We start from the raw sequence: 14,609 nt of genomic DNA, 5'->3' as shown, positions 1-14,609 counted from the left end.
TGGTGCTGGGATAATTTCTGTGCCTGACGGAAGTATGTAAGGTTGAGATGGTCTGACCAAATCTCAATAGGTTCTGGGTGTCCTTCTAAGTAGTGCCGGTATTCTTCTAGTGTCTGAATAATTGCAAGCATTTCCTTGTCGTAAATCTTGTAGTTTCTCTCGTGTTCATTGAGTGACTTTGAGTAGTATGCGACTAGATGCCATAGCTTGCCTTCTCCTAATTGTTCGAGTACTGCACCAGTTGCATAGTCTGAAGAATCGGTCTCCAGACGATATGGTGCAGTGTCATTGGGGAGTTGTAGGATCAGGGCTGAAGTGAATGCCATTTTGAGTGCACTGAAGGCTTGGTCTTGCTCTTCCTTCCATTGCCAGGGCACGTCCTTACAGGTGAGAAGCGTTAAAGGTCGTGCGAGTTTCGCAAAGTCCTTTATAAGTCACCTGTAGAAATTCGTGAATCCTAAAAAGGCCTGTACTTGTTTGACCTTAGTAGGTGCGGGCCAGCCAAGTACACCTTTGACTTTAGCAGGGTCCATCTGTACCGAGTTCTTGCTGATGATCATGTCAAGATACTTGATTGAGACCTGTTCAAAGAAGCATTTCTCCGGTTTGGCATATAAGTTATTGTCCTGGAGGCACTGTAGAACTGCTTTTACTAGTCATCGGTGTTCTTTGAGATCGTCCGTAAATATGAGGATGTCGTCTAAGTAGACTACCACCTTTCCAGTGCAAATTAAGTCTTTGAGGACTGTATTCATCATTGTTTGGAAGGTGCTGGGAGCGTTGCAGAAACTGAAGTACATTACGGTGGGTTCAAAGAGGCCACGATGTGTGATAAAGGCAGCTTTTTCTTCGTCTCCCTCCCTAATCCTTATGTTGTTGAACCCCCATCTCAGATCAAGCTTCGTAAATATGCTAGCATGTGAGAGTCTGTCGATGAGGTCCGAAATGTGTGGGATTGGGAACTTGTTCTTCTTTGTCACTGCATTGAGGTTCCTGTAATCTTGGACTAGCCTCAGTGATCTGTCTTTCTTTTTGACAAAGAAGACGGGTGCTGCTGTTGGACTCCTTGATCTCTTGATGTATCCTTTGGCCAACTCTTGGTCTATCCACGTGTCGAGCAAATTTCTTTCCTGTAGGTTCATAGGATATAACTTTGCTGGGCGTGGTAACGATGCCTCTGGAACAAGTTCGATTGGATGATTGTAGGGCTTTCTTGTGGGCATTCGTTCCGACTGCTTCTTGGAGAACACATCGCCATACTCGTGGAAGTGTTTGGGGACATAGGCTGACCAGTAGTCTTTGTCCTGTTCTCCTTTTTGTGGTGCTCTATCCTGATTCCTCTTGGTGTCAAGGCCCATAATGAGTGATGCTACGGCCTGTGCATCAGGGTCTTCTGATAATGACACCCATCTAATGAAGCTGTCCATGTTGTTCCAGTTGTCACCTAACTCCTGGAAACTGACAAACTCCATCAGGTCTTCGATGTGGGGGATGTTTGTGTCTTCCAGGTCCTCCTCCTGGACTGCTACCTGTGAGGGTGTGCATCTGTGTGGGCATCGGGTGAAATCGACTGTGAGTTTTCCCCAATCTACTTCTGGGTTGTGCTCCTTGAGAAAACTCATGCCTAGTATAACGTCTTTGTGACCTATATCGGTAACCAGAAGACTTTGTCTGCTTGTATGGTTTCCGATAGTTATACTTAGAAGAACCCTTTTCTTAATGGTTCCACCCTTGTTGTGAGATGTGTCTGCGTTATAAACCCTGATCTCCTTCTCAAGTGAGATCGTAGCAAGATTCAACTGATCAACCAGCCACAGGTTGATGTAACAAGAATATGCTCCTGAATCGAGGAGCACCTCAGTCTGGACTTCCTTTACTCCCTGTTTGAGGTGAACAGGCAAATCGATCGCATGTTTTGATGAACCAGTTGATGCAATATAGAGAAAACTCGATACTAGTACATGCGAGAGCGAGTAGGTACTATTACAATGTCTATGGGAACTCTGGCCAGACCTCAGAGAACCTGCCGAAGAAAATCCTCATCATCTTCCACCTCCGTGATCCTAGCCGCTTTGACAGCTGGTTCCGGTTCTGCCTCCTTCTCTTTTCCCTTTGCATCGTAGCTGGCGAGGAAGGCGCGGACTGCTTCTTCTCTCGTCTTGCTGTCATCAGAGCTAGTTGATGCCATTGTCGATATTGCCCTCATTGCTTGTCCCTGTTTCGGCATTTCGAATTTGCCTTTGTACTTAGGGTCTGGGCAATGCTGTTTAAATATGAAGGGGTGTTTCCTGCATCATACGCACAATTTCTTTTCCAGCCATCCTTCTTGCTCCTTGGTAAGTGTGGATACTTGGTCCACTTCCATCACGTTGGGGTCTCTTCGAGGCTTTGGTGCCTGTAATGATGATGTTGTTGTTGTTCCACGCTGTCCTGCCTTATCGGCTCTGAACTTGGACTCGAGTTGCAGACAGAGGTCAAGGTACTCTGGCCATGTGGTTGGGTTGATGATTCCTAGACTGTCTCGTGTCACCATTGCTTGGTGCATGTCCTTGTCTCGATGTTCAGCAATGTAACCGATGAGTGCTGTGTGCCCCAAGTTGGTCTTAGTGGCCCATTGGCAGAACCTTTCTGCGAAGAAGACCATGGTTGGGTAGATCTTTGTGCAGATCTCCTTCAGGTGCTGTTGTGCATCCTTGTCCGGGTCAAGGGTCCTGTAGTCAACCTTGAGAACATCGACAAAGTTGTTCCATGTGCCGAGTGATTGCCGTGCTGCTGCCTTGATTGCATATTCAGACATGTAGGTGAACGCGCCACCTTCCAAGTGTAGCAGTGCCGTGGTAATCTTGTGCTCGTCGTCATTGATTTCATTCCACCGCATCCATATGCCGAGTTGTTGGAGCCAGTCCTCCAGACTTCCTTTGCCTGAGTAGTGTGGGGGCTCAGCAATTTTGACACGTGGCCTGTTCGATTGGACTGTACCAGATGTTTGACCTTGCATCACAGTGATGCCGCTTGCTTTGGGCGAAGCTAGCTCATGTTGCAGCTTGGTGTTAGCCGACTTGATCTCCATCATTTCTTTTTCGATGTCCAGCATTGCCCCTTGTGTGCTTGAGAGCTTGTCATTAAGAACCATCATATGTGCATCTTGCACGAGGATCCTGTCTTTAAGCTTTCCGATTTCTGTTTGGAGGACTGCCTCCTTTAATCAGTGCTCACTCTTGTTGATCTGGATGATCACATCGAAGGCTCTCTTATGCTCGTATAACTTGTTGCCGAGCACGTTGTAGACCTTGGCAATCTCTGTGTGTACCGTGAGCTTCATTGTGACGATAACTCATTCACGAATGTGGTCAGGGACTTCTCCCGGAGCTGACTGCCTTAGTGCATCTTCTAGATGCTCAAATTGCTGTCCATCGAACTCCCAAGTAGGAGAGACGTATGCTGGTAGAAGTGATGGTGTCGGGGATGCAGGTCCTCTGACTTGTGATGCAGAATCCTGGGGTCCTAGCCCAGGTGCAGGTGAGTTGCGCTGCGAAGTGCATGGGGTACTGCTGTCATGTGTTGTTTCAACATTTGCGTGGAGTATATCATCCATTCTTTGCCTGAACATGGATGCATATGCATGATCGGCTCCCTTCATTGTGATGTAAAGACGTGTAAACTAGTACAAAAAGTTCAAGTATCGCTTCCTCGTGATGAACACTAGGGCTTTGACGATCTCCTGCAGCCTCTCTTCCTTCCCTATCTGCTTGAAACTGATGCCTCCTATTTCCAGACAGACCATGTTGATTACTTGCTTCTCGATGAATGTGTAAGTGCATGTGCCAGTGTGAAGGTCAGCGCAGACTTTGTCGAGTTCTGTGGCGAGGCTGTAAATAGGTCCTTGGTGCTCGTCCTTGAGATGATATGAGAACGCTCCTAGTATTGGTTGGAGCCTGAAGCATGTAGCATCTACCTGCTTCGTAAGGGTCTTGATGTGGATCATCAGCCTGACTCTGGATGGGAGTGGGCAGATGGGATGTGCAATGGTATTTGTCTTTATGAAGTTGGGTAGGGGGTGAGTTAGGATAGGAGCGATGACAGGGGGGAGGTACCACGTTAGAGGTGATGAGCTCCGGGGGTGGTGCTGGCTTGCGACCACCCATGGTGAGACGTCCTTTTCTGGGTTTGTAGTGTTCGAGCGGCGGGGTGCGATCACGAGGCTTGCAGATGATTCTGCGCTTGATGATGTGTGTAGTATCGATGGCCTGGCTGCTGCGCGCTGTCTGTCTGTGGATGATGTGCCTAGTGACGCGAGAGTGAGGAGCCTTCCGTGCTCCTTGTTTGTCTCTTGATGCTTGTAGTGTGCGTCAAGGTCAATCCTGGGTGTGGCCTTGTGCTTTGAAGCTTTGGGCAGCTCAGAGTCTTGCTGAGGCTCACACCAGGTAGAGATCAGATTGGAGTGTGTGTCAAAAAAGCCGCGCGCTATGGCTGAAACTGCTTGCACTGAAAATACGTGGCCGCTTGTGTTAGACACTAAGCAGGGGCGCAGAAAATTGTCAGATTGTTTCTAATGTCACGGCACCGCCGGACAAGAGATCAAAAAGACTAAAAAAGGTCGGTCATGTGGAACGTGCCACCCTGATCCCCCTGATCCCTGTAGTCCCCCTGAACCCTTATGTGGCTGGTGAGCCTAGGACTTACTTGGTGGTGAAGCAAGCGGTTGGAGGTTGAGAGAGATATATGAGGAGCTTGGTAAGCTCAGTGAGTGCTACGGTAGTAGACGAGGAGAAACAATCTGAAGTTTCATCCTCTACAGGCTGGTCTTATATACATGTACAGTGGGCTATTTTACCTAAGCTACCTATCTACGGGTATAAGTTAATGGCCATACATGAACAATGGAATGTTCGAAAGTAGAACAATAGGTGAGAAGATCAATGGCTGCCGCAGCAATGTGTGTGAACATTGTGCCTATCTTGGTTTCCCTTTTGTTCTCTGATGTGAACATCGTGCCTATCTAGACTTTTGGCTAAACTATTAGGAAGCAGAAGGCCGATGTGTAACAATAGTTCTTGTTCCCTTTGTTCCCAAATGGGTGCCTCTGTTGTATCCTGGAATAGACAGGTCCAGCCGTATCATCTGCGGGCCTGGACCATAACATGTGATGTGGACTATCACCTGATCTCTATGTGTCACGTCTGTGGCTGAGTGGCATAAGGTATTGGTGAAGCATGTAATCTGTGGCATGAGAAAAGTCATGTGCGGACTTTGTGGCGAAAATCTGTGACACACCTGCAAATGATACTTTTCGTGCACGCCATTTCATAAAAACAGTCACCGGTCTCGAATATCTTCCCTTTGGGTCAGACATGATTCGAGTGAGTCATGGATTATGGTGCATTTTCACACTGCTGATAATGATCTCATTATGTAGCTCAAATTCTCACGTGAAATCCCTGATGATGCACTGTTCCTTGGACATGGGCAAGAGGGATCACACGTGGCAACAAACTTATCCTTCGATGTAAGTGATTCGTGGTTCTTGTCAGGGCCCCCGTGTTCATTCTGACATTCTGATATTGCAGCGAGAGTGTGATATTGTCCCTCCTATCACCCGCACATGCTTAAAGCAGCTCTGTGTCTGGGTTAATGGATGCCTTGAAGAGGCTTTGCAGGGGGCGGCCAATGCTTCCGCAGATGCTGTCACCAAACTTGATGTTCATTTCCATATCATGTTCATGCAGATTGGTGAGGACGGCTACAATTGAGGCAATGCGATGGGTTCTTGCAGGTCAATAACCATGTAATTTTGCAATGTCTTATATATAAGCAGTGCTACCACAGTGATAACCAGTAAGAAATGACAGCATATACTGGCTCCGCAGCAGGTCTGTCAGGTGGTCTACAAGCACCTACACAAGAACGTCCAATGCACACAGTGCAGCACTTCCAATGCCAAATACAATCTCCTCATCATTCCAGCCATGCACAGGGAAGAAACCCACTCATTGAGATGAAGGTAGTTGGCTGACATGAAGTGCGACATCATCTGTGAGAGTCTCGTGCCCTGAGGAGGCTGGCTCTGGGCATACTTTGAGAGGGGCATATTGTACAGATTTCAATCGAGGTTGAGGTTCACGGTGTATTTTGATGTGCGTGACATGAGTGTACCCTGCACAACTTCCGCTACACACTCTTTGCTCCAATGCACTTTCCATGTGAATGGGAGGAGATCGGGGCATGCAGCTTGGGTGGGGAGTACAGTCATTGGGTATCGTTTCATCTGGTCAGCTGGGAGCTCGGTGTTGATGAAGGGCAACGAGAAGGTTGGAAGTGAACCAGTGGTGAGAGCCTAGCTGTAGACACGATCAATATATGCTATCATTTGTGTTACCATTAACACCACTTATCTGCCAACAGTTCGTGATGAACAGTACCCAAAAGAATGCACGCCGCTTCTGCACCTCGGCATGGGTGAGCTTCAAATATGGGTAGTCACGATCTGCATAGGCCCGCAAACAAATGCACAGGTGCTTTCTATGCTGTTTTTGTCCACCACGAGACCCTACAAACGGCATCAACAACGTAATTTCTGCACGCCATCATCATAAGCGCCCTCCATACCTGATAAATGGCCATCAAGCTCAGCATCTGCACCGTTGCCACACTAGGTGGGTGTTCCTGCACTGGCTCAAGGTTCAGCTCTATGCGGGTGAGCTGGAAATACTGCTTCTACTCTGAATTATATGGCACCACAGAGAGCTCCCTGTTTGCCAAAGCAGAACATCACGAACAGTAGCGTGAGCTCATGCGACGAGCTGAAGCCCTTGGGGAGGTTGAACACCCCAGAGGACATCGTGAGTGCACTGCCACCGCCGATGCTCCCGCCCACATCCTGTGGCTGCACAGCCTCTTCATAGAACAACGGGAGCACCTCCTCGACAAGCTGCCAGTGGGTGAGCACACTGAAGAACCAGGACGCTTGTTTGAGGTAGAGGTCCGGAGGTGCTTGCAGATGAGCCTGTCAAGGTCTTTGTCTTCTTCATCAGCTGGCGCAGTGGGAGATGACATTGCCAGTTGCATGAGCGAGCCAGATAACACATCGTGTTTTATCATTGACAGTCGGGCAGCCACCTGCACGGGCTGCTCATCCTGTAGGGTATGTGCATATCTGAATTAGAGAATGTGTGTGTGTGTGTGTGTATAAGAAAGCATATACCAGCAGAAGACTCTGAAGTAGCTGCCAATGAGTACAATCGTTTACCAGAAAGGACAGAAAGTGCACCTGAGAGCCCGCTGACCACGTATAGAATGTCACCTCACCGTCATCGTGGACGGTGAGTGTGCCAAACACATTGATGTACCGTGACTCCTCTCCCTCATCCTGTCCCGCGTGCTTCCCGCCGTTTGTCTCTGCTTCATCCATCCACCCCGTTTCACCGCTGAGTGCAGCTCTGAGCCTGACTTGATCTTGGAGGGTGTCGACAACGGGCAGTGGCGACTGAAGACAAGCATAAAAGATACTGGATCTGTTGTACTGTTGATATACCTTTCAGGGAAAGTGGTGGCGACAGTAGCAATGGCGAATTGCAGATGGATGGACATCACATCAGTGGCAGTAAGGATGGAGGGCAGCACATTGTTGGAATCTGGGTGCAGAGCATGGATGCGAGAGGCCCCAGTGCAACCTGCACCACCAGCATGGGAGAGTAGTAGTGCACGTGTATATAATAGGGCACGGCTACAAATCAGTTTGGCCCCGTGGAGCCATCTTCTAGAGAGCAGGTGACCCCCGAACTCCTGGCCGCACAGCAGGCTGGCCAGGAAAGTCAACACACATATGGTGAAGGCAGAGGGCAGTGAGTAGCGCAGCGGTGCCAGCGGCGAGAACGAGGACAGCAGTGATGATGGTGGCAGCCGAGTGGCGAGGTGGAAACTTTGTGGCCTACCCATTTGGAGAAGTCCACGTGGCAATTTCGAGGCCTCACGTGGCAGTTTTGAGAACCCACGTGGCAATTTTCCCGCTCTTCGAGATTTTTTTTCACTGGCTTTAAGTTTTTCACCCTAACTAAAAGTTTTTGATAATATTGTCCAGTGCGGTCCCTCATAATCGACAACGATCCAAGCAGAAGCGAGGAGCTCGATAGGAAAGACGCGTGTGAACGCTCGCCGGTGGAGGAAAAGCACAAGCACACAGAGAAAGCAGCGGGAGGGGCGACAATGCGCGGTAGCGCACGAAAAGCGCTCATGGAGCACGAAAACTGGGGCAGTGACGTAGCCACAGGCGTGGGTAAGGAACAACGGGGTGGATGATTATGTAATCGCCCGCCATGCAATAGTCGCTAATAACCCGAATGACAGGTCATTCGGAATTTCGTAAATATGGACGCGCTTCAGCCACCGGCATGGAGACCAGGCGCGTCGCGGTTCAAGTCACACCACGCTGTCGTGCCATCTCGCTTAGCAGCGACGCTCTTTATGTCCTAGAATCCATTCCGCCTGGCGCAGACATGGCCAAGTACGGCAGGCCGAAAGAACCCACACGCAAGGAGCTCCGCGAAGCAGAAAGAACGGGGAAACGCGCGTCCAAGCAGCGCGCACAGCTCAACGCTGCAGTACATGCCTCCGCTTCCTACAATAGCTTGTCTCGCAGAAAACATCGTTCTTCTATCCGTCCTCGTCCCAACAGGCTTGGTGGAAGGAATAGGCCCATCAACATCTGCAGCTGGCCATCTCCGCGTCCAAGTTCGTCACATTTGGGAGACACGCGCGATGACGCTGCATCGGGTTCGGAGAGCCCGTAAGAACGCGTCCATGATGTCGCATCAAGGCAAACTGACCTATTATACGCAGAAGCTCAGTAGATAGGACAACGCCGATACTACTGCTCAAGGCCTGTCAAGCTGTTCTGCAGTCAAATGTGGATCAACTTGTTGCAGACCGTGAGCTGCTGAACGCCTTGCGGTCCAGAAGTCCCATTCAATCTACCTTATCGCCTGACATGAAGAGACGGACTTTCCTCCTGCACCGAAGAATGTTAAACACGCCTCGTGGATCGCCTACCTTTCCTTCTGATATCTCTCAAGCAGGTCCAGACATGCTGCATAGCTCCACTAGTTCTGGTCTGGGTCTCATTGCGCTCTCACCTTCTTCGTCAAAGCGCCTTAATCAGTCACCATCGACAACGTCCTGTAAGGTCCTTATGACCCCAGAGACCTCATCACGTATCATGAGAGCCCCTCGTGCCTGCGGATCCAGGATACCTGTTTCAGGCTCAGTTCCTGCTTTCATGCTCTACAGAAGTCCTCATTCTGTCTCAGTCGCTCGAAGTACAGAACTTGGTCCAAGTGATGCAATCATCCCTGCTGGGTCCTCTGCTCGTCTCGATATGATGACTCCGCTTGGTTTCGCGCCCGAACAGTCTCCTCCGCTGTCTCCCGCCGCTGCCACAAATACTGCACCCTTGGCCACTTCTCTGCTCCTTCTGCCAACGGCTAGTCCTGGGTCGGAGAGCCCCTTCACGTCTGGGCAGTCAAAAGCGCCTGGGACATCGACAGACTTTCTTCGTTTTCATCAGCGTGATTTCGTCTCTGGCAGAATTGCGGCTGGTCACCGTTCTCACATGACAGAGAAACGTGCTTCGTCTGACCGTCCTGCGCTTCCTCTTCATCATGCGGTTCATGCTACGCCTTTATCGGGGCCACAACTTCTCATTCCTGCTGCTAATACAGAGACGCTGGCGGAGATCGAACGGTCAGCTTCTCCGTACTTGCCCTCCACTCGGACAGACGACAGCACAGTATCAATCAACGCAGAAGCCAGGAAGTACCCTGATGCTCGTTCTCACTCTGCTCGCGATACAGCTGCGGCTGGCGGCTTTTATCTGACTAAAGGCAACGAGTATCATGGTGCATCGTCGCTGTCGTCCGCTCAAGCGCCTTGCACCATTAGAAGCAATTCATTGCGGTTCAAGACCATTTCGGAAGTAGTGCCACTGTCGTTCTACCCGCAGCCTTATCCAGGGCCTCAGCATGTTGCTACCGAGGACCGCAAGATGTCGCCTGTTGGCCCCCCACTCTCGTCCTGTAGAACCGATCGTCGCGAAGAGCCTATGTATGCGATCCCGCAACCACAGTCGGTTGAGACACTGGCACCGGGATTGCATAATGTGTATACTTCCAATCTTGGTGTCTTCCCCGACCAATCAGGGCACTCTTCGTACCACGCGAAGATTGTCCCGAATCCTCTCGTAGCGACATCTCCTAGTGCCGCGCCCGCAGTTAGCGCCCCTACGCTTGGGTCTATTCCTAGACTACCATTCAATACTGAGACCGAAGCTACCTTCCGCTCTTTCATCGCGCCTAGAACGCCGTCGTTTTATGGCAGACATCGAGTCGGAACCGCGCCCGTCCAGCCGCGCGCTGATCTTTTCCTTGCGAGATATGATCCTCAGGCCTGGAAAGCGTACGCGAATGTGGAGGCGCAACGGGTTCACGAGGACAGCGAATTGGAGTGGGAGGATGAAGATGATGCACCGGAATCCGTCCACGCTCGGAGAAAGCGGCGGGTGATGAGGAGAATGCTGGGCCTCGTGTATCAAGCCCTGTCGATGTTCCTTGTGAGTCCCTGGAGATTGATGCTAGGAGTGTTCGCCCGCCAGTGATAGGTTGATTGTAGCCTTGACGGCGACGTGTTGTTTCTCGCGCCCTGGTGTAATTCGGAATCTGAGACCTCTCGTTTTGTCAAATTTCTAAAATGTAGAATAATCCTTCCCGTTCTTAATGAACAAGTGCACACTGGCCATTGGAGGCCGAAGAGAGAGCGGAAATTCAACTCAGCGGCATTTCTGGTCTCAAATTGATGCCGAGGCCGCAGCATCTCTGGCATGAGTAGCGAGTAGCGCCCGACCGAGCCGACAGCGCCTCAGATTTCACCGCCCATTTCGTGAATGCGTCCCTTGCGACCGCTCCCTTTACCCATATCATCGACCAGGTCTTCGCCGTCGCTCCCTCATAAGGCAAACCTGGTCGAGGACATTCACCGCTTTCGAGAACGTCTCTGGAGTTGAATTGTTTCTCGGTACATTAGTCTTCCCGTCATGCAGGCGCGCCTCGGGCTTCTGTCGACCATAATAGTCCTCTGGATATCGCAAGCGTACGGAGCCAATTTCACCTTTGATTATGGTGAGGCGACACAATGCGGGGATTTTGCGGTGTCCTGGTCAGGTGTGTGACGACATCGTAACCATTTGAAAGACAAAAGACACTGAGTCGCTCGCGCCGAAACAGGCGGGCAAGCTCCGTACGAGCTCACATTGATCCCGGTGTGTAATTTCAATACCAAAACATGCACTTACACTTAGTCGCCGTTGTGTCCAGCAATACGACAGGCCATACATCTATTCCATTCCTTCGTCAAGCTACAGCAATGGGGACGGATCATACAAAACGCAGCTGACGGTGGCTGAGAACACATCCGTGCTCGCTATCATGTCGGACGCGAATGGTTTTGGGACGGGCGGTGTGTCAGAGATTATAACAGTAGGAGCCGGGAGCTCGAGCTGTAACACTACTGTTCAATGTGCGCCATTATGCTCCTGATCGCCGAGACGTTCTGATCTTTGACGGTTCTGCTCCTTTTCTAGCTGTGGATTATTACTTTGACACTGATATGGCCTTGGATCAATGCCGGTCAGTGCTTATTGAGTCTCTGGCTACCTTCAAAGACCCTAACATGGTGACGCCACAGTGAATATTCGTTCTCTGCATACACAGGAGCAGTGCAGCCGATTAATATTACAGTAAGCATGAGCTAAGACTCTTCAGTCGGCTTTTGAACAAATTATCTGTAGGGAGTCATTCCTGGCGGAACGACCTTCGTCCTGAATCCACCTGTAGGCAGCACTGAATTCGACTGGACTGCCGATCTCGCATCCGGGACGTCCGTTCTGTTCTTCATGACGGATTCCGAAGGACGCTCAGGCGGAAGCACCCAGATCGACAACGTCGGAATCTCTGATGACAATTCCTGCCTCACCGGCTCGTACCCGTCGTCAGTCGCAAACCATCCCTCGGCTACATCCTCAAGTATTTCGACTTCATCTTCTGTCACATCCACCGCCGTATCTGACTCCACCAAGTCTACGGCATCTGGCGGTACTATCGCGGGCGCGGTTGTCGGAGGCATGGTCGGGGCAGGTATCATCGCGGGAGCATTCCTGTTCTTTCTCCTCAGACGCCGTCGCAATGTGCAATACTTCGCGGACGGCGAATTTGGATACCGAACTGGCCGCAGGCAGAAAGATGTCGATCTGTCAAACGAGACGGACGATGACATGCCCCCGGCGGCAATCCATCCCTACCCGTTTTTCAATCCTGCTGATGGCGCCGCCGACAACCGCACTGCGCCACACTCTACCATCAGCCTAATGCACACTGGTGGCAGCGTTCATGGCGGCAGCATCCGTGGCAGCAGCATCCGTGGCGGTAGCATCCGTGGCGGCAGCGTTCACGATCACGGCGACCCCTTGTCCACTGCGCTTTCCTTGCCAGATCCGTTCGCTGCGCCGACGCACTCGCGACAGACATCGATGGCAACGGAATCCGCAATCGAGTTTGCACCTATACCCGGCTACCGTGACAGCACTACTTCCGCTTCACGTCCCGCGAGTGCGACTTCGGCCGCACGCCGCAAAGCCGCCATGGCTGGCACGTCGAACTACCAGTCGTCTCCGCGATTCATCCTGCACACCGATGCGGAGGAGGTGATCGAGCTTCCCCCGCAGTACAGCTCGCTCCGTCCGCCCACTAGCCCCGTGGATACCTCGGCCAGCGGAACGCAGTCTGCGCCCCCAGATGCATTTCCGAATGCGCCCAATACGCAGTCTTCGAGACATGCGCCTTCGTTGTCGATATCTTCTCGACCAGGACACTCGTCGAGAATACTAGAAGGCCGGGATATTGGTGCGGGTCTGCCAGCGCCGATGTGAGCGGACGGACAGGAGCGAACTCACAGTCGTTCATCCTGACAAACGATGGCAGCGACCGCGTCCCGGATGTAAGCCCACCCATTGTGTACCGTCAAAACATTGATCCAACTGCACCGACTACTGGACGATGTATTATACCCGGTGACATGCCGTATTTATCACTTCGGACTTGCTGACTGTCATCATAGCACCTATCTATTTGACACTGCACCACGTATTGTTTTCATGTTCTCTGTCCTGTGTCATTCTTTGCTTTTGCAACGAACTGTTCAAACAACTTGTCCTTCTTTTCTTCGGTTGATCGCGTTCCTTTACTATATTCCCCTTCTGCCTGAGAGGCCTCTTGGTTACGCTCATCATTATTGCCCAGATGACTCGGAGGAACAGCACTCACAGACTATTCCGCAGCATGCTGGGGCCTCTGGGATGGGTTTTTGCATAGTGATGAGGGTCGTCTGTGTTGTAATGAGAAAACTGTGCGTAACACGACTTGAATGTAGTAGAAATCCCTCAATGATCGTGTGTATATTTCGCTCTAACGTGATGTTAATATACACAGGGGGACATTACCAAGTATAAGCACGATAGAAAAAAAGAGAGCAAATGTGACGAAATGTGCTGAGACTGGAAGCAGAAATAATAGAATGTTGATAAGGGACACTGCCGCGGAGGTGAACAAGTGAGAGGTAAACGTGAAAGTAGAGCAGAACAGTACAAACATACATGTTGCGTCTGCTTGAGTTTCTCCGTGTTTGCTATGACCACGGTGTAGAGAAGAGTCCTTCGAGCCTACTGCAGCGTCACCACATGAGCTGAGCTCATTGGCTGCTCAGGCGGTGCCGACTCCAGCGCTGTGCGGGCGAATGCAGCGACCATGGCATCCTGGTCCTTGCGACGTTTGTGCCTTCGCTTTCGGTCATCCTTGATCACCCGATGAACGCGCCGACGGAAGGCGCTCTGCGATTCGGTAGGGGAATGCTTACGAGGACTGCACGCGAGTTCGATGCTCGCGAGCAGGCGAAGTGTCTCGGAGCTGTTCTGCGTCTGATGCACATGCGACGTCAAAATACCGCATAGCAACCTGGATTCCGGGACCTGCTTACGTTCAGCGACCATGATACTACGCGGCTCCCTTCCACACATCCTATCACGACGAAGTTTCCGCGCCTCTCAGGTTGAACTGCAGACTCCTGTGGCGCATATTTCTTAGTCAGAGTGAGGACCATTGATGCAGTACATCGCCTACCGCTCCCCAGGTTATGAGAATCTTGCGGGAACTTGCCGACCTGATGGCTGTGGAGAGTGGTTGCAGTGCGAGCCTCATGACAAAGCGCCAGGACTCACCGACACGCATCTGACCAGGCTCACCTACGCCTTCTTGTGTAACAATACCGCGGCCCATGTACGTCCACTGGTCCCTCTCTGGTCTGCGAACGTGGATCTTGACTGGGATATCGCGGTACGGGTCGCGAGGTGGCGGCGATGGGGCGGCGAACTCTCTCACTTGTTGGCGCGGCAGGTCGAAACTGGTTAGAACTGAAGAACGTTGTGGATTACTACGCGTCAAATGCTGGTGCAACACACCAGAATTATTTGAACTCTGAGAATCTCCGGCTTGCACTGGGAGGAGCATGTCTGT

General features: G+C 51.1%; 3 protein-coding genes across 3 annotated transcripts in view; 2 read left to right on the top strand and 1 right to left on the bottom strand.

Annotated features, from left to right (window-relative positions):
- The window catches only part of LAESUDRAFT_726598 (uncharacterized protein), a 32,977-nt gene extending 22,291 nt beyond the window's left edge, over positions 1 to 10,686 (top strand). The window contains exon 3 of the mRNA XM_040909065.1: positions 8,840 to 10,686. Coding sequence (XP_040763755.1) covers positions 8,840 to 10,645 — 1,806 coding nt within the window. The 3' untranslated portion in view covers positions 10,646 to 10,686. The remainder of the gene's footprint in view (positions 1 to 8,839) is intronic.
- A 394-nt stretch (positions 10,687 to 11,080) lies between these two features.
- On the top strand, positions 11,081 to 12,970 carry LAESUDRAFT_759898 (uncharacterized protein; the record flags this gene model as incomplete). The annotated part of the gene is made up of 6 exons (XM_040912649.1): positions 11,081 to 11,207; positions 11,271 to 11,305; positions 11,361 to 11,562; positions 11,627 to 11,672; positions 11,731 to 11,782; positions 11,834 to 12,970. The coding sequence occupies 6 exons, from the start codon at positions 11,081 to 11,083 to the stop codon at positions 12,968 to 12,970; spliced, it is 1,599 nt and encodes a 532-aa protein (XP_040763754.1).
- Positions 12,971 to 13,759: 789 nt separating this feature from the next.
- Positions 13,760 to 14,603, bottom strand: LAESUDRAFT_654940 (uncharacterized protein; the record flags this gene model as incomplete). Its single annotated transcript, XM_040904521.1, has 4 exons — positions 13,760 to 14,014; positions 14,074 to 14,160; positions 14,217 to 14,263; positions 14,321 to 14,603. The coding sequence occupies 4 exons, from the start codon at positions 14,601 to 14,603 to the stop codon at positions 13,760 to 13,762; spliced, it is 672 nt and encodes a 223-aa protein (XP_040763753.1).
- Between the last annotated feature and the right edge of the window lie 6 nt (positions 14,604 to 14,609).

This window comes from Laetiporus sulphureus (assembly GCF_001632365.1).
Source record: "Laetiporus sulphureus 93-53 unplaced genomic scaffold LAESUscaffold_23, whole genome shotgun sequence".
Classification (NCBI taxonomy): Eukaryota; Fungi; Basidiomycota; class Agaricomycetes; order Polyporales; family Laetiporaceae; genus Laetiporus; species Laetiporus sulphureus.
The sequence above is the reverse complement of the archived record's forward strand: the minus strand, read 5'-3'. Positions and strand labels throughout refer to the sequence as shown.